The 18,696-nt window shown below is 60.3% G+C and overlaps 2 protein-coding genes across 3 annotated transcripts; one reads left to right on the forward strand and one right to left on the reverse strand.

Moving 5' to 3' along the window:
• The first annotated feature begins 4,671 nt into the window (after positions 1-4,671).
• On the forward strand, positions 4,672-9,641 carry TMEM235 (transmembrane protein 235). The gene is given in 6 exon segments (XM_027626477.2): positions 4,672-4,806; positions 4,809-4,830; positions 6,362-6,400; positions 6,573-6,746; positions 8,509-8,739; positions 9,514-9,641. Coding segments are annotated over 6 exon segments (729 nt in total).
• A 1,191-nt stretch (positions 9,642-10,832) lies between these two features.
• On the reverse strand, positions 10,833-17,975 carry LOC113938955 (probable low-specificity L-threonine aldolase 2). Of its 2 annotated transcripts, XM_027624440.2 has the most exons (7): positions 16,438-17,975; positions 14,854-14,937; positions 14,034-14,122; positions 13,392-13,577; positions 12,584-12,721; positions 12,165-12,357; positions 10,833-11,625 (listed from the first exon to the last, which is right to left on the reverse strand). In XM_027624440.2, exons 1-7 carry the CDS (start codon positions 16,637-16,639, stop codon positions 11,342-11,344), a joined length of 1,176 nt encoding a protein of 391 aa, XP_027480241.1. In that variant the 5' UTR covers positions 16,640-17,975; the 3' UTR covers positions 10,833-11,341. The 2 variants fall into 2 exon arrangements, with proteins under 2 accessions (XP_027480241.1, XP_027480242.1); XM_027624441.2 differs by lacking the exon at positions 12,584-12,721 and having other exon boundaries at positions 16,438-17,974.
• Positions 17,976-18,696: the final 721 nt, after the last annotated feature.

Below are 18,696 nucleotides of genomic sequence, written 5' to 3' on the forward strand. Positions count from 1 at the left end.
GGAATCTTCACAGGGGGAGCTAGCAGAAGCCAACCCCAGGCTGCCTTGAGCCCCCAGGTGTGCCAGAGCCCTTCTGGGACTGAAGCCCAAACGGCAGGGGTGGGTGGAGGAGGCCTGATGTCTTGACAGTAAAGCCAGCCTCTTGCTTGGAGGTCAGTTGAAGATCTGTCACCTCCGGCACGTACCACAGGCACATGGCAAGGTTGTGACATTTCTCTAAAACAGACAACGAAAAGGTCCTTAATGCCAGACAGTGCGTTTTCCAGAGGCCTGGCTCCCTGCTCTGAATGAGCTGTGACACGGATGGGGCAGGCAGGGCTGGGATGAGAGACCCATGGAAGGAATTCCTGGTCTTCCTGTTCCCAGTACTCTGCAGACCACTACTTCCCTTTCATGACGAGGGTTAGGTGGCTGATAAGGCACCTGTCTTTCTAATGTGAACCCCCCTCAAGGAGGACAGAGGGATCAATTAATCTAAAAAGTGGATTGGAAAAGCCTTTTGGAGGAAACTTTTATAGATAACTTGTTTATATTGTTTGCACTCTTACAGGATCATAGATTTCCGTGAGAGCAGTTAGAGCAGTGAGTCAGTTAGAGCAGTGGTAATAAACCTGGCAGCTGGGGCCCGGTGCTTGTTGCCTCTGACCTGTGGTTTCCTCATTGGTAACATGGGTCATGCAACCTGTACCACCTCAGCTGGTTTCTGTGTAGGTGCGCGGGGGCACTTGAGACAGAGTCCTCAGCTTCTCCTCAGGCTCTGCAATGTCGCTTTCTTATTTTGTTTGAATTATTACTTCACAGAACAGCACAAACTACAATTAAAGTGAGCACAAAGCCGTTCTAAGTCATTGGGGAAATCTGCGTGAGCCTTAGGTGGGTTTGGAGACAGGGGAGCAGGAAATAGGTAGCAGAAACTGTCGTTTATGAGCTTGCTGCAGCGTTAGACAGCCCTCAGGAGCCGTCGGCACACGCTGGTGGCACCCTCCCTGACAGCAAAGCAGTGGCCTGATTCCTTTTTAAATACTTAACTCCAAGCTCTGGGGACTTGGTGGGCTGCGGCAGGGGATCTGTCAGCCCCGGTTGGCTGTCTCTCCATTGCTGCTACACGCCCCACCCCCCCACGCTCATCGACATTCTCCCCGTCCTCTCCCGAAGGCCGGCTCACACAGGGCTGAAGGCTGGTGTCACAATGATAGATCTTATTTCTCCCTCCATGATGAGAAGCTGCAGGGTGGATTGTTAACGGTCCTATTGGAGGTCATCTTGTCATTTCTGAAAAATAAAAACCATTTCATTTCAAACAGTGCTGCAGACCCTACTGGGTTTTTAAAATCTTGTCAGGTCTTTGTGGTGGTTCCTTAGCCACCTGCTGCTTCCCGCCTACACGGCTGTGGGGCAGGGATGAGCTCTGGCAGACACAAAGCCAGCCCTGGGCTACAAGGCCCACTTGTGTGTGTCATCTGGACCCATTGCAGCTATAAACTGGCTCTGCAAAATGCATCTCAGACTTCTATTTTTCTGCCACATCCCAGTCAGAGAGGGAAGTGTAATTTTCCCTGCAAGCTTGGAAAATAAATTATTTATTGCAGTGATTTCTGTTGGGGGGGAAAAAAGCTCTCTAGCCTCTGTACTCATCTAAGCTGCTTAATTTTGATATTTGTGCCAGTCTGTAAATGGATCCTTCACTGTAATAACGGGCCCTTACAGGCTGGCTTTGTAGAGAAGCTGGGCCTTTGCACAGCGGGCAGTGATGCGGTTCTTGGCTTCGACAGGCTGTGCTGTGGAGTGAGACCCAGCTGGAGCTGACCCTCAGTCCGTCTTACACACCCCTTCTACAGAGGTATTTTCCAGAGGCCATGTTTATCACTGGGCCTTAATGACTGTCCACTCGGAACACTAAATAGACCTCCATTAATCAAGCCACAAGCCTTTACCAAGGGCCAGAGCCTCAGGGTTTTTTTTTTCAAATATATGTCCCCTTTTGGGTTCTCCAAGTCTGGTGGGAGTCAGGAAAGGGCTGTGATGGGTGGTTATGGGCTGTCAGGTGCAGAGGGTGGTGTACAGGTCAAGAAGCCTACAGGCCAGCCTCAGGAATCTGAATCCTCCACCTGTCCCCAGCACACTAAGTGCCAGCCTGACCAAAAGTGACCTGCCAAGAGTGGAGCCATCGGCCACTGCCTGCAGGTTGGCACCCCCTTGGGCTGCTGACCATTCTGTGCAGGCTGCTCTTAAAGAGAAATAACTCACAATTGCCAGTGAAGTCTTATGTGATCATATCTGCATTTTTTTCATGCAGAAATAGAGACTTTTGCAAAGAGGCAAAGTAGCTTGTCCAAGATCGTACAACTAGGAACTATTATGAGGATTGAACCCAGGCATCCTGGCCCCAGAAATGGGCCCTCCCTGATGAATGACGCGGCCCGGCCTTGCGGGTGTGGCTGGGGTCGACTGCCCGACTCCAGAGACAGGGCTATCTTGAACCATCCCCATTCCATTTTTCAGACTGCTTTGTCAGAAAGGCCTTCATTCTATTGAACGGAAACATGTCTCCCCAAGGGTTACATTGATCTTCCTAGTACAACATTTAAAAAAATTTTTTTAAAGATTTTATTTATTTGACCAAACAAGTAGGCAGAGCAGCAGGAGAGGGAGAAGCAGGCTCCCCGCTGAGCAGGGAGCCCGACGTAGGGCTCCATCCCAGGACCCCGGGATCATGACCTGAGCCGAAGGCGGACGCTTTACCGACTGAGCCACCCAGGCACCCCGACATTTTTTTAAATTTTGAACTAAGATTAATGGGAACATGTAAAGATAGTATGAAGGGGCCCCATGTACCCCTCACCCAATTTGCTCTGTTGTAGCTACAGTAAAATGTCTGTGCTTTCGACATCTAAGGTCTGAGCTGAAAAGAGAGTTCCATTGTGCAGCCCGCCTTGCTCTGAACCAGAGTTGCCATTACAAAGGGTTTCTTGTCTGGGGCAGTGGGGGTGGGGGTGGGAGGTGGGGAATCTAGCTCTTAAAGCAAAAAAACCAACTGCGCTGTAGATTTTCCTCCACTGGGCTCAGCCCACAGCTTTGGAGTCAGTTTTCAGCTGACCAACCAAACTGGGGCCTTAGCTTCTCTGTGGTTATTTTCCCCTTGGTCCCCAAGGTGGGGACGACTGTCTGCCTGTTCACTCAGATGCTTGAGCGCCTACTGTGAGCCAGTGCTATGCCCAGGAATTGAGTGAAGGCCAGAGAGGACTCAGTCTCTCGCCGTGAGCTCAGGTTCCAGACCACGGCCAACAAACAGCCGTGTGATGTATGAGAAGACGGCTCTGCCTTGAGGGCAGCACGGAAGATCTGAGCTGTCTGTGCAGCAACCAGGAGGAGGCTGCCAGATGACGGAAGAAGGGAACGCTGTGTCCGGCGGAGGGAGCGCAAGTGTGCACTCGGGACTATAGTGCGTTCTGATGTGGGGGCATCAGTGGTGGACAGATCCTGGCGAGTCCAGCGTGGCCATGAGGAGCCCTTCATAGATCCTATTGGTTCCTGGGGATGAGACTAACCAGGTGTGTGGCTGTCTCCCCGTCTGTGCCATGTCCCACACAGGATGTCTGTTGTCCACATCAATGTGAAAGACCTCTGTTTCCAGCCTACAACCTCCACCATTTGAGAACCCTTTAGTGTGGTTGGTTTTGACTAGAACAGTGTCTCGAATCTCCCAGGGTGGATTAGCTTCATAATGCACCCTGATTGCATGCACTGACCTATGGGTAAATTAGCAAGGTTCAGTTCCTGTTGGAGGAGTTTGCCCCATGCAGTGAGCTGAGTTGTGAAGGAACTGATGCTAGAAGGTGCTTCCCGTGTGTTGGCTGAGTGAGTGATGGAGAGGCAGAGCCCAGCCTCGCCCTCTGTGGCATTTGTAATTTGAAGCTCACTGGAAGCAACAGCCCCCTTGCCAGCCTGCCTAGGCTCTTTGCCCATCCACCCCACTTCACTGGATCCCTTTGGTTAGTCCTGGAGACGGATTAAGACCAGGACCACAGGACTAGCCAGCAGCCAAGTGACCCAGCCAGGGGCGGCTGCCTCCCACCATTCAGGCTGCTGGCTTCCTGGCCAGCGAGGTCAGCTGCCTGCTGAGCCCCCTCCTGGGGCGACGCAGGCCCCACCCTTCCTCCTCCTTAGCCCGGCCATTTGGCGGCTGAGAAACCGGAGGTTTGGAGAGATTTAACACCTTTGCCCAGGGACCCACTCCAGCGGCCAGCTCCTCGGGGACGCTGGGATTTGAACCCAGGTCTGTGGCGGGTGTACCTGCGGCTCTGAGACTTCCTTCTGTCCCCTGGGGCCGAGCTCTGCAATCGCTGTCGCCGAGAGGTGGGACCGATCTTCCTGCGACCCTCGGCGGGGGGGTGGGGTGGGGAGGGGCGTATCGCGAGGCCCGCGCGCAGGCAGAAAAGGGGGCGCCGCATCCAGAAGAGCCTCGGAGCGGATGCGCCACAGCTTGCGCCCCTGCCGCCTCCCCGCATCCCCTCAACTGTGACCCCTACTCCTCCGCGCCCCGTCCCTGGCCCAGCTCACCAAATCCCGGGCGCCTCCTCCCCGGACAGGCTCCCCCACTCCCCGCTTCCCCTCTCCCCACACTCTTTCACTCCCTTGGCCCTCTCCACTCCCCAAATCCCCGGGTCCCGCATGGCCTGGCTGGGCGCGCTGCTCAGCTTTGCGCTGCTGGTGGCCGCAGTGGCCCGCGACTTCTGGTACGTCCTGGGGGTGGCGGACGCTGGCAACAGCACGGGGCGCGCCGCGCGGCTGTCCTCGCACTCCGGGCGCGACTCTGGCGCGTCTGCGAAGGTAGGGCAGCGGCGGGCCGGGGCGCCCCCTCGTGCCCCCACTCCCCATCCCGGACTCTGTCCTCTCCCAAAACCGGGCAGTGACAGTAGGGCTACCAGTCCGGGCTCAGAAATGAAAGGGTAGGGGGGAGGCATTGCGTGGCCCCATAAGGACCCAAGAGCCTGGGGAGCAGGAGCCCCAGGCAGTCCCTTGTCCTCCCTGGGGGGCGGCGGGGGTGTCTTATGTTAGGAGTTGCGGGCACATGACTTGGTAGATGACAAGTCAACCCCAGGCTCTCAGTGGGCTCTGCCATGGGCTGCTGCCTGACCTAGGACCTCGTCCCTCCTTCGCCTCCAAGTCTTCGTCAGATGGGGAGAGAGCGATACTTCTCAGGGTGCAAACGGGTGGGGGATGGTTGGAGGAATGAGGGGGGAAAGCAGGGGCAGGGCCCGCCACCCAGGGCACTGGGCTGCTGTTCTTCCTCAAGCAGGGGTGTGGGCGCTGAGGTGGGAGCGGGTGTGGGGCGCTGGGGGCCTCCGGGAAGGCCCCGGGTCCACATCCAAGTGACCACGAGTTGTTTCTCAATTGCTGTCCCCAGAGGTTCAGCCTGGCACAGCCAGGGCTCTGGGGTAAGACCCCTGTTTCTCTCCACTTTCCGCCCCCCCACCACCACCTGACGGCTTGGCGCGCACTTGGGCACCAAACAGGAGTGCTGCATGCCTTTCGGACCTGCAGAGAGAGGGGAAGGCATTCCCTCCACAAGGCCTGTGTGACGGGGCAGCCAGCAGGCTGGGGGCCTCCCCTGCACAGGAACAGCACTGGGGGGAAGCAGCGCCTGGGAGAGCGTGTGAACGCGTGCGTGCATGCATGTGAGCCTAGGGCAGTGTGAGTGTGAACGTGTGTGCATGAATCTGAATGTGTGAGCATGTGTCTAAGAGAGTATGCGTGTGTGCATGTGAGTGTATGTGTAGGTGACCATGAGTGTGCGTGTGCACATGCGTGCATGCGCATGCGTGACCATGCTTTCCTCCGTGGCAGCTGGGGAGGAAAGATGAGCTGTTGGTTCAGCCACTGAACAGACTGGGCCTAATGCTCCCAAGTCCTCCTGGCGTGTGCACGTGTGTGTCTGCAAATGCAAGTGGGTGTGCACGTGTGTGTGCAAGAGTCAGTCCACATTACGCGCACCTTTTCCTGTCCAGGCAAAGCCACACGTGAGCATGCTCAGGGCCCCAAGCCTATGGGAGTGCTGAGGGCAGCGTCTCTCGAATGTTTGTGATTTTTAGACCGACATCCACGTCGGTATTATTTGTATGTTACAGAGACAAAACAGAAGATCTTAAACCCTCCAAACCCATTTGGAGCCACAACTCTGGGGTCCAGGAGAGAATCTGACGGGGCTCCATGGCCACTGGTCAGCCCACTGGGTTCTGGCAGGGGTGAGAGCATGCTGTCCAGCGTGCCTGCAGGACCACCCATCTCAGAGAAACTCAGGGTGGGTGGTGACCCCACAGGTGTCCAGCCCACCAGGCTTTGTGTCCTTTCTGCTTCTTAGGGCAAAACAGCTACATCCCCGTGATCGACCCCTTTGCCAGTGAGACCTGGATGTCCCCACCTCCATGCAGCAGATCTGTGAGTCCTGCGGCTGATTCATGCCCTGTCTGTCCTTAATCTCCAGGCAAAACTGTCCTGTGAAGGTGGACCTCCAGGCAGACAGGGCCCTGAAGTGCTCACTTGGAGCTGCTTGGGGGTGGAGGCAGGTCCAGGTCCCTGCCTGGACGCTGAGCCCCCTCTCCTGGCAGCCCTGCACCGAGCTGTCATGGTGGTCCTGCCCCTGAGCCTCGTCCTTGTCGCGTGTGGCTGGATCTGTGACCTCTTCAGTTCCCTGGCACAGAGCGTCCTGCTGCTGTTTTTCACCGGCTGCTACTTCTTGCTGGGGGGTGAGTGTGGGTGCCCTGGAGGGCACGGGTCCTGGGAGTGAGGGGGTCTCCTCTCCTGCCCCCCTGTCCTCGGCTCCCATCTGGCCTGTGCTGAGCCTGGGCCCACCCAGGGGATTCAGCCGCAGCAGGCGAAAGCCCCTCGGGTAGTACTGGGCCTTTTTAGGGACAGGGGCAGGGGTGCTGGCTGTGGGCCTCGAGCCAGGGAGGCTAAGCTTCTAGGCACGGGAGGCATGAGGCTCCCCAAGGCGATCCTGCACCTGCCCTCCTACACCTGCACGAGGGGCATGAGACCGGCCCCCTTCCTTCCCTGTTCTCCTGCCCTTCACTGGCCTGGTGGGATGGAACAAGAGAGGGCAGGCCCGGGCAGGAAGACAGGTGGAAAGGGGCCTCGCAGCCCTTGGCAGGGACCCCAGCCCAGGCCCAGAGTGTGACTGGTGGCAGTTCCTCAGCTGACATTCATCTAGACGCGGCTGGGCGCTGGCCAGGCACTCGCTCGGGGCTACAGCCACGGCACCCCTTGTGGTCCCAGCTTCCTGAGATGTCCAAGGATTCACCAAGGTCAGCAGGGAGCTTGTCCCAGGATCCCGTGCCCCCCGCTTTGGTGCCCCCTGTGCCCAAGGCCGGCTGTCACTGATGGTGGGCTGGGGCTCCTTGGGGTCAGTCATCAGAGGCCTGTGCTGTCGGGGGCGAGGCCTGAGCTGGGTCTGGCATCCGGGCCAGGTCTACTGTCAAGGCCATGGCACTTGAGGCCCAGACCACATGGGCCTACGGCTCCCTCTGGGGCAGCCCTGTCTCCTCCCCAGAGGGTGCTGGGCCCTGTGGGAGGCCTTGGTCAAGTGGGAACGGGCGGACCTGCCTGGCGCCAAGAGCCTGGGGGACCCGCAGCCTGGGCGTGCGCTGTAGAGAATGAGAGCGGGAGAAGTCACCGTGTCAGCTGTGGCCTGGCCCCAGACACCGGCTGTGTGGCTCCAAATCCAATTAAGAGGAGCTTGGGAAGCCAGGGAGAGGAACAATGGGGTGGGATTGTGTCCAGGAAGCCTTGGCATTATGCTCTCAGAAACATGGCCCGGGCCGGTGGGTGGAGGGAGGGCCCGGAGGCAGCTACTCAGGGGCCCTCCTCTTCCAAGGGCCCTGGTTCAAGGAACACCCCACCTGCTCCGCGTGCCCAGGGTCCAGCCTGGCTGCTGTCCCCGCGGGGGCTGCTTCTTGGCAGTGGGTCAGCTGACATCACTGTCCGCACTCTGTGCAGCGCCAGGAGGAGAGTGTCAGCATCGGGGACACTGATGGGAGCAGGCGGGGGGTCGCAGAGCTTGGGGGTAGGCAGGAGGCCTGCAGAAGCTGGAGGCTTAGGCTAGGGCCAGAGGAGCGGCAGGGGTAACCCAATGAAGTGGGGGGCACTGTGAGGAAGGGGGGCCTGGCCAGAGCTCCAGAGCCCCCCGACTGCCAGTAGAGGTCACTGGCTCTGTGTGTGTGTGTGTGTGTGTGTGTGTCGGGGACACTGGGGGATACGGGAGGGTGCTGTGTATGCAGGGGCAGTTATGTGAGTGGGGACTGTTGCTGAGGGTGTAGGTGGCTCTGTTTATAAGGGGGGTTTTGTGGGGTGAGGTCTGGGGGTTTGGGAACTGAATCAGAGCCTCCATTTCCCCCAAAGGCCAGCAGGTAGGGGCTCCTGGTCTGCAGGACTGCCTCGGCCAGGACCTGGTTAGGCAGTTGCCCCCAGCAGGTAGACACAGCGAGTGGCCCCCCTGCCCCCCTCCCCCAGGTGCCCTGACCCTGGTGGGGGTCAGCATCTACATCCACTGCTCACACCTGGCCTTCGCCGAGACCGGCCGCCAGTGGCCCCAGCACATGCGGGACATCCGTGTCTGCTCCGGCTGGGCTCTAGCCCTGGCCTGGGGCTCCTGCGCCTCAGAGGCTCTCTGTGGCCTCCTCCTGCTCACAGCACGCCTGAACCCGCAGGCTGAGCCGGCAGCAGGGGGCCCCCCACTCTGTGGTCATCTGAGTCCCAGAGGAGCCCAGTTTCCCCTTTGCACCCACAGGCCTGGCTGGAGTTCTGGCTGGGAGGGGGCCCCTGCAGGGGCAGGGGTTGGGGGCAGAGCCAAGGATCCAGGCTCCTCTTGCTTGGCAAAGCTGGATGTTTGGGGGGGCTCCTCTGCCTGGTTTATGCCCTTCAGGGACTAATTGGTTTGGCTTTCTCTTGGGAATGAGAAAAGGGAGTCCCAGGAAGAGTTAACAAGTGGCCCAAGGGGATGTTAGTGGGGTCGGGGTGGGGTGCTGCAGACTCCTGGTGCTCAGCGGGTCCCCTTGCTTCTCGAGGGCATAGCCCGCCCTCGCCCTCTCCCATCAGCCCTGGTGTGCCATGCTGCCCTTGCTCCTAGGGCCCTGGGTCAGGTGGAGGAGCTACCCTCTCTCCTGGGGAGGAGGGAGTTTGAGAGAGAAGTATCTGGTATCTGTTAAACACCCACGGAGTTAGGCTCCGAGCAGAGTGTCACCTGCTCATCTGCTTGTCCAGTCCTCCAGTCTCCCTTCACATTAGTTACCAGTCACCCATTGTACAGAAGGGGAGTCTGAGGCCCAGACCATCCCAGAGCACATGGCAGAGCCAGATGCCCTGACATCTGGTGGGACTCCCAGGCCTCTGTTCGGTCCACTGGCTCAAGGGCAGATGTTGCAGGGGAGGACACTGAGGAGGGGGCCCGGGAGTCCCCTGGGGTTTGCAAGGGCAGCCGAGTGGGCTGGATGCACCTCGGCCCCTCCCTGTTCTCAGGCCTCAGTCCTTGTCCTGGCGCATCTGCTGCTTCTCCTGGGCTGGTGCTCCAGGACGCCGACCCTCCCATCTGCAGCCCCCTGGGGAATGTCTGTGATTCCAGGGGCCTGGTGGGTGCCCTGAACTAGCAGGTGCGGAAGTCCTAGTAGGGGTGAGGGTGGGGGAGCCGTGCCACAGTGGCAAGGTGAAGGGGCTTCTTAGCCAGGAGGGGCCGGGGCTGCCCAGAGAGGCAGAGGCCAGGGCCTGGAGCTTGGGCCGCAGGCTTACTAAACGGCGTGGGTGGGGCTCAGCTCGCAGACCGGGGCGCAGGCGCCCTGTGGCTAGGCACCCGGGTCATCCATCGTGAAGCTCGCTCATTTTCCTGTAGGTAGAGAAGTCGAGGTGGCAGAGAAGGATCCCCAGGGGGCTGTGCAGCACCTGAAGCCCCAGACAGCCCCATCCGGGGTGCAGGAGTCTGGGATGTGTGCGGAGAGTGGATGGCGTCCCCTCTGGCCTTGGTCTACTCTCTCCCAGCCCCCCTTTACCACTCCAAAGTTTACAGGAAGCTCCTTGGGGCCCTGGGGGCTGGCATCATTTGGGGGTCCCACTGAGGGCTTCCCTCCGTACTTATGTTTTAGTGTTTACCGTTCAATGCCAATGCCAAGGTCAGCAGGAAGCTTGTCCCAGGATCCCGTGCCCCCCACTTTGGTGCCCCCTGTGCCCAAGGCTGGCTGTCACTGATGGTGGGCTGGGGCTCCTTGGGGTCAGTCATCAGAGGCCTGTGCTGTCGGGGGCGAGGCCTGAGCTGGGTCTGGCATCCGGGCCAATCAAATGCCAATTTGTCCTTAAATAAATCAGTTTATGCTCCGTGCGGATAAGCCTTGTTTTTCTCTCTTAAAATTTTTTCAGAACTGATAAAACAGAATTATAAGCAGTGTGTGGGCAGTAACACTGTTACCAGCTGTGTATGTGCGTGTGTGTGTCTGTCCGTCCATCCAGAGACGCCTGCGTGTCTGTCCGTCCATCCAGAGACGTCTGTGTGTCTGACTGTTCATCCAGAGACGTCTTCTGCAGACACGAGCTCCTTCTCTGTGGGTCTGCAGAGGTGGAAGAGGACCCCCCCCCGCCCGCCTCCACGTTGGAAGGGGCAGCTTGGCAGGCAGGTCCTCTCAGTTTGTGAGGCTTTAACCGGACTTCTCCTGTGGTTCGCTGGGGAGCGGGGAGCACAGGGGTTTGGTCGGGGCCTCCCTGTCTGCCGCTGGGCCTACATGACCCCAGGAACTGCTAAAAACGAGATCCAATCCCAAATCATCTACAATAAAGACATACTCTTTTGTAAGCAGGAAAATTTATTTTTGAAAAAGGAAAAAATATGTAGATGACCACAGGATAAAGCCCAGCCCCCAACACAGCAGCTAGGGCTCCCTGCCATCCAGCCCTCCTGTCCCTTCCTAATCTCCTGTCGCCCTTGCTCCAGTGCCCCCCAGCCCGAGCACGGGACACGCTCATCAGCTGCGGGACTCCGAGCAAATGGCTCGGGGCAGGTTCCTTTTCTGTGAGCTGGGAGCAGAAGCCCTGCCCTGGCTGCTTCCTGGGCTTTGGTGAGGGGCTGGGATGGGGTCCCCCCTGTCTGCCCTCGGGGCACCCTGTCCGGGACACGGGAGGCACCGAGGGCTTGCTGAATGAACGCAGGTGGAAGGCTTCACCCTGAGTGTGGGAAGTCGGGGGTCCGAGGAGACACGGGGGTAACGGGGTGTTGTTTCGTTGCCTCTCCTCCACCTGCTCCCTCAGGACACCTCCTCTCCCCACCCGGATCCCAGCCGGGGCACAGGGTCCGGTCACCCCGTCCTCAGGGCCCCAGCTGCCTCAGCACGAACCCCCACTTCTTCAGCACCAGCTCGGTGTCCTGTGCGGAGACGTCGCGGTGCCACACGGCGCGCACCGACCGCTCGGTCCAGGGGAACAGCAGCACATGCACCGCGCGGCCGGTCTGGGCCACCTCGTCCGCGCTCACGGCCTGCAGACGCCGGCAGAGCTCCTCGGGCGGTGGCCCGTGCACCCTCACCATCACCATGTTCGTCTCCACGGCGGCGAGGTCCACGGAGCAGATGGGGGACGCCAGCTCCTGGAGCCCTGGGCCCGGGGCCTGTGGTGAGTGAAGCCCGACCCCAGGACCCCACCCCAGTCTCCAGCATCTGGCCCTGTTGTCCCAGGACAGGCAGAGGGCAGCCCAACTGTAGTGGGGAAAAGAGGGACCCTTGGAGTCCCACACACTTGGCTCTGCTACTTTTCAGCCGTGTAACCTGGGACAAATCAGTTAACCTCTGGGCCTCGGTACCCTCATCTGTAAAGTGGGGACATGATGGGATTGTTTCGAGGACTCAACTGACAGATGTAAAGACCCAGGTTAGAGGCTCCACTCGGCCAGATCCTGCAGGAAATAGGAATTCCTGACATCCATTGCATGCTTTTGGTCCAGACCCTCCACCAGTGAGGCCTGGCAAAGCATTCTAATTCCCTGGCTTCCACGCCTTGTGGCTCAGGCCTAACCTACATGTGCTAGAGTCAGAAGGACGTACGCCTGCTGGGGATTTCGGTCCTGCTACGGGGGAACCCCAGGCACTCTTCTGGGAGCAAAAGGAAGTGAGGGTGGGGGGCCACGGTCCAGGTACCTTTGGCGAATCTCTGAGCGTTCTTGTGGTCCGTCGGCAGCACCTCCTCGAAGTCCGCCAGTCCTACGAGGGCAGCGGCAGCCAGCACCCCGGCCTGGCGCATCCCCCCGCCCAGGGCTTTCCGGAGGCGCCAGGCTTCTTCGATGAAGTCCTTGGGCCCCCCGACCAAGGCCCCCACTGGTGCACCGAGGCCCTGGGAGGAAGAGAGGAGAGAGTCCTGCCTGCCAGCCCCCCAGGTGTGCATCTTTGCCCTTGTGGCCAGGGGAGGGGGATGTGAGGTGGACGGGGCCCCATCTGGGGAGGGGCTAAAAGGGCCCAGGGCCAGCCGCTGCCAGCATCGGAGCTCAGGAACACCAGCTGACTCCTATTGTGAGCACCCCACCGTCTTGTGTCTGGGAGGCAGCCAGTGGCTTCCCCACCTTGGAGAAACAGAGAGACACAGAGTCACAGTGCTCCACGATGCGGGCGGGGGGCATGTGCAGAGCTACTGCAGCGTTCATCAGCCGGGCCCCATCCAGGTGGACCCGGACCCCGTAGCTCTGCGCCAGGAGGCGCACCTGGGGGCAAAGAGCAGGCAGCAGTCAGAGGGGCTGGGCTTGGGGCCAGAGCGGAGGGAGGACGGGTCTCCAGGGGCCTCGAGGGGTCTAGAGTGAGCAGAGCTGGGCTGGTGTCCAGCTTGACCCCCTGGGACCAGAGCAGGCACTCTGCTGCCTGAGCCTGGGTGCCATCCTCTGTAAAGGGGGCTGATGCTAAGCGTTTTACCTCATGTGTACGGTGGGCTTGCTGCGGCCCAATGCTGATGTGGCGCGAGCCATAGATGCCGCATCCTGTTTAAGCCACCCCATGGCTCCGTGAGGGAGATGCTCTCAGCCCTTCCCATGGGCAAGGAGTAGGTCTGCAGGGTCAGTTAGCAGCAAGTTCTCACACCAGGGAGCCGCACGGTTCAGCCCTCACACCCTGCACAAGCTGGGGCTGCTCTGGGACTCGCTCCCTGGGGAGAAGGGGGGTTGTCTCTGTCCTTGGGGCCTAAACTGGGGCAGTAGAGCCCTCCGTATCTGCAGCCTAGGACCGACCACGCACGTCCTTCCCACCGTAGTTCCAGCTGCCACGGGTGCCCACGGTGTATATGAGGAGATACAGTCCCCGGAGAGGGACTGCAGAGGACAGGAAGCCAGGAGCTGCCTGGGGGCCGGTGGGGGGTGGGCAGAGTGGTGGGGTAGGGCCTACCTGGCGTAGGTAGTCAATGGGGAGGACCCGGCCCCCCGAGCTGCTGTGGGTGTTCTCCAGGCAAATGAGCTCACACACCGGGTGGTAGGGGCTCCCGAGGCCCCGTGTGACCACCCTCTCCAGCTCAGCCAGGTCCAAGGTGCCATGGGGCAGGTCTGGGAGGGGGTGGGAGTGCACCCCAGCGATCTGCAGGTATTGGGGGAGGAGGGATGGAGATCAGGTCCGGGGGCGCAGCGTCACCTCCTATCTCTGTCCCATCGGCTCCTCTCCAGCTCGGGGCCATCGAGCCTTCCCCTTGTGCTGCGGACGTGGGCGCGGACATCCCAGCAAGAAGGGGAGGAACCAAGGACTGTGTTCTCCCGAGATGCGGGCCCTTCCCCACCGAGCGCCGCGTGCTCCGAATGCCCACTAGGGGGCAGCAGAGCACCAAGCACAGCCGGTGTCTGATGGAGGGGTGCTGGGCCGCGGGTGCCCCCACGTGGTCAGTCTGGGAATGGCTCCCTTTCCCGCTTCCTTAGAGACGCCACCACCCCGGCCATTTCTTCGCTCTGCAGGTCCCAACACGATGCCGGGGAAGCAGGTTCCCACCAGAAATGCTGAGCAGCCTGTGCTGGCCCCAGGTGAGGGGTGCCGGGTCCTTACCTGAGCCACCCCGCCCTGCTCGTAGACGTGGAGGTGGCACTCCTGCCCGAGGAGGAGCTGGGAGCCCCTGCGCTGGCAGTGACACATCACTGAGATAGATGGGGGAGGGCAGTGTTGGCTCTGAGTCCCATGGGGCCCATCTGCTCCCGCCCAGCTCCCGGCTGAGCCCGGAGGCTAGCTCTCAAGTGCCTATGCCACTGAGGAAACAGCACCCCTTCAAGACACCCTACTGCTCTGTGCCAGAAAACAGTCCCGTGAACTACAAAAGTCTAGGATAACCATCCTGTGAGGTGTTGCACCCTGTGCCCTGCAGCCCACCTGCAGAGCATCTCCTGCTCGGGAAGCTGGCCACCATGCTGCCCCTGGGGGCCAAGCAGCTCAGGGCATGGGCATCAGTCAGGCCCAGTAGGAAACAGAGGGCACGTGCACACTTGGAAGCCAGAGTTTAATAAAGGGGCAATTTACAAAGGTGTGGCAGCGTGGAGGGAAGTCACAAGGGACAGAGCAAGACCCCCAGGCCGTACGGGGCAAGAGGGCGGTGTGGTTACCAGAACCTGGAGACAGGGCAGTGTGGAGAGGGCTGCCCGCCTGGCCCAGGGAGACCATCTGCGGAGGGAGCTGGGGGAGGAGCACGGATACACTGACCTCACTCTCCTCCCCTCCCTCATCTCCTGCTAGGGGCCCTCCTGGCTCAGCCCAGCAGAAGTCCAGATGGCTCAGACCCCACTGATGTTGTCCCAGCCTTGCCCCCAGCACCGAGGAGAGAAATGCGGAGGGAGGAACTGGAGGGCAAATGGGAGCCACCCCACGCCGTGCTCACCAGAGATGAGGTTGGCCATGGTGTTGGTGGGCACAAACAAGGTCCGGTCTACCCCCAGCAGCTTGGCGGCCTTTTCCTGCAGCTCTGAGGAGGGAAGGGATGGGGGTGCAGGGAGACTCCATCAACAATGGCACTCTCCTTGTATTACTCATAACCGTGGGCTCGAGTCCTGCTGAGGTGAGTGGCCAAGCCAGACAGACGCCCTGGTCCACTGGCTGCAGACTGTGGTCTTGGTGACCGCATATCTGGGTATAGAGGCCCCTCAGTCAACCCTTGGCACCCAGCCTCCTCCTGGGCCATGGCCCCCCCAACATTGAAACTCTGTGGTTTGAACCCCCCTGTCCCATCCAGACCTCACACCTGTCTCACTTCCTTTCCCATCAGCCCCTTGCAGGTGGGGCCCTGCGGTTTCTCTGCTGACTTCCTCTCCCAGAACAGAAGGGCAGGAGCTCTCAGAAGGGGAGACTCTGGGGGATTGGGGGGTGGGGCTTCAGGCTCCTGCTTTAAAGCCTGCTGTGGCTCCCCTCTGCCTGTGGTATCAAGTCCGAAGTCTTTTAGCATGACATTCAAGGCCAGTGGGATTTGCCCTCTGCCTTCATCTCCAGGGACAGGGGGTTCCCGGTACCCCACACTCCAGCCACATTCCCTATCCGTATCCTAAACACTTTTCTCAACACCCAGGTGACCCAGCTCCCTTCCCTGCCTGGGGGCCCCACTCTCCCTTTAAGAGGCTACTCTGCAAAGTCCCCCTTCCCTGTGAGTTCCATGCCTCCCCTCCCCGCCAGTTCCCAAGGCACTCTCTGGGGACACATGCCAGCCCCAGCACTTCCCCCACCCCATGGTATCTGTGTGTTTGGCAGTGGGCTCAGCATTTTTGAAGTTCCAGGCAGCAAGTGTCTGCAGAATGCATGATCACCAATCACCACCTGACCCCACACACAGGCCCTTGGAGCTCAAGTGGCAACCTGTGGCTTGTCCCTGGTACGGCAGAGGGTATACACCCTCACAATAGCAGTGATCCGCTATAGTGGCAACTCTCAACACTGTGTCTTGAAAATAATGCTCCCCAGGTTATTAGCGTCCACTCCTTGAGAGATGCAGCCTGTGGGAAATCCTCTTTTCTAGACTGGTTTTCCGTGTGTCTTCATGTGGAAAGGCAGTGCGTGCAGGACGATGGCTATAGGTTTTAGAGAGAAGACCTGGGTTCAAATACTGCCTTGCCATTTGCTGGGTAGGAGACCCTTGGGTGCCACACTCAGCATCCCAGAGCCCTCCTCTGCAAGAGGAGACCACGCCCATCTCATCAGGCAGCTCCACGCCTGAATGCGCACACCAAATCCCCGGGGCGTCCTGTTAGCACGCAGTTCTGGCTCAGCAGGTGTAAGTGTGGGACCCGAGAATCTGCATTTCCAACAGACTGTCGGGTGATGGGCCAGACTGAGCAGCAAGGCCGCAGGGCATGACGCCTAGCCTGCAGCCGAGCCGCCACCCCTGCGCCCCGGGCCACTTCTCCCGCCAGCACCACGGACAGCGCTCTGGGGTCCCCGCGACGACCCCAGGCCGCGGCCTGCACACCGGGCTCACCGCGGACGGTGGGGTCCTCGCCGTAGTCGTCGTCCCCCACGACCGCCTCGGCCATGGCGCGCCTCATGGCCGGCCCGGGCTTGGTCACCGTGTCGCTGCGCAGGTCCACCACGTGCGCCGGGACCCCCGTCCTGTTCCCAGACCCCCGAGTCCAGAGGGCCCCGGGCCGCCGGGCCGCGGCCCGCGCCAGTCCACGGAGCATGGCGGGGGCGGTTCCCGACCCCCACCCCGACCCTTCCCAGCGAGGGCGACCGGGAGCGACGAGGTTGGCACGGCGGGGCTTCACGGACTTCGACCGCAGCGGCGGACCTGGGCCTGCGGGGGTGCCCGCGGCATGCTGGGAGTTGTAGTTCGGACTTCGTCCCGGCGGGCACCGCGCGAGCTCGGGCAGGAGGGCCCCGAGGCGTGCTGGGAGTTGTAGTTCGGGCTTCAGGGCGGCGGGCACGGAGCGATGGGGACATGTGGGAGAGCGAGAGTATTGCTCTCCGACGAAGCAACCGGGGCCGGACGAACGTTATCGAGCGGACGCTCATGTGACTCCTGCCGTGTGCCAGGCTCTAGCTCGGGCACCCTACAAATATTGGCTCAGTTAAGCCTCCCGGCAGCTCTAGGAGACGAGTACCAGTAGCATTCCCGTTTCACAGATGGGGAAACTGAGCCGCGCACAAGCTAACGCCTCCGGTCACTTGGCGAGGCAGTGGCCAGGCCGGCTGTCTCCAGGGTCCAGCTCTGAACCACTGTGTTACGTCGCCCCTAAAGAAGTAGCGTCCCGTCGTTGACTGTTTTTCCAGTACAGACCTGTTGAGTACCTCCTGTGTGCCGGGCGTTGCCAAGGTGCCAGGCAAGGGGGGACAGAGACGGCGCAACGGGTCTGGGCCTCCGACTTCATGGGTCATACGGGAGGCAGAATTCCAGCGGTGCACAGAGAGCCCCTCGTCCGGACCCCTGCTCTGGAGAGGTGGTCTGCCTTCAGCTGAGGTGCAGTGCAGGGTTGAGGCGTGAAGGGCACCGACTGACTCAGGTCCTCACTTACCAGGCGTGTGGCTTTGGATGAGCCTTTTAACCTCTCTATGCCTCAGTCTCCCTAACTCCAGAATGGGCTGTTTTGAGGATTCCATGACTTAGCGTGCTTAGTGCTGACCCTGGTGCCTGGCCGGGGTAAGTGCCACATATGAGTGTTCCCTTTCTTACTGCGGCTGCTATGACCATCCTTACTGGTCACAGCCCAGGGCCCTGGGGCTTGATGCCGCCGCGAGGAGCACCGTGACTCAGCTCTTCTGCAGCGTGACCTTCCCTCACACAGGGAGGACAGGGCTCCCTCTGAGTGCCCAGCCCCACTCGGCTGCTCCCCTCCCTGGAATATGGCCACAGATGTCTGTCCCCCATGGGAGGAGGTTGGTCCCAGAGGGGCCCAAGTTCCCCAGAAGAGGTGCCCACAGCTCTGGTCAGGGGACCCCTCGTGAAAGAGGGCACTCACACCTTCATCAGAGGTCTGCCATGTGACTGGTCCCAGCTGGGTCAGAGGTCTGCCATGTGCCTGCTCCCAGCTGGGTCTGGGGATAAAGGACAGGAAGGGCAGGCTGCTCTCGGGGCTCCGGTCCTCAGGGTGGGGACAGAATGCTGCCCAAGAGAGGAGCACTGGGAAGAGGGTGGATGTCAGAACTGGGAGATGCTGCCATGGGCCTGGCTGAGGCATCAGGGTAGGCTTCCTGGAGGAAGCAGGGATTGGGCTGAGCTCTGAAGACAGAGCAGGTCCTTAATCAGACAGAGGAGGAACATAAGGCAAAAGCTCTGGGTAGGAGGGAGCTGGAGCATTGTAAATCTCTAAAGAAGGCCAGCCTGGCAGAGGAGGGAGCAGGGCTGGAGATGGAGCTGTATCCAGGGTTAGGGCGCCTTCCCTGGAGCTCTCCACCTCTCCTCCCATGCCTAGTGCGGGCATCTTGAAAGAGGAAAAATCACAAGATCCCTGTAGGATCGGTGGCCCCAAGGAGTCCCATCTAGAGGAAAGGCTCATTGTGCCTTTCCCCACCCCAGTGCCCCTCTGGCCCTGACCCACAGTCTGCACTGAATTCCGGGCCCTCGGAAAACAAGCCCCTTATCTCTGAGTCTGGCTCCAGCCCTTCTGCTGGGAAGTGGGGGTGGGGAGCAGAGGGCCTGTATGGACAGGAAGGGAGGGGTTGGGGCAGCAGTGATGGCTCTCAGAACAAGGAGTAAGGGGGCAGACAGCGGGATCCCCAGGCACGTCCCAGTCACGGCCTC

This window comes from Zalophus californianus, chromosome 16, assembly GCF_009762305.2.
Source record: "Zalophus californianus isolate mZalCal1 chromosome 16, mZalCal1.pri.v2, whole genome shotgun sequence".
Classification (NCBI taxonomy): domain Eukaryota; kingdom Metazoa; phylum Chordata; class Mammalia; order Carnivora; family Otariidae; genus Zalophus; species Zalophus californianus.

What these genes read in the sequence shown, in the direction of transcription:
- LOC113938955 (XM_027624440.2), bottom strand. Translation starts at nt 16,639, where the DNA reads ATGCTCCGTGGACTGGCGCGGGCCGCGGCCCGGCGGCCCGGGGCCCTC. An exon ending in CATGGCCAACCTCATCTCTG is followed by an intron (nt 14,123 to 14,853) that starts GTGAGCACGGCG and finishes CATCTATCTCAG; the next exon opens with TGATGTGTCACTGCCAGCGC. An exon ending in TGTCTCTCTGTTTCTCCAAG is followed by an intron (nt 12,358 to 12,583) that starts GTGGGGAAGCCA and finishes TCTTCCTCCCAG; the next exon opens with GGCCTCGGTGCACCAGTGGG.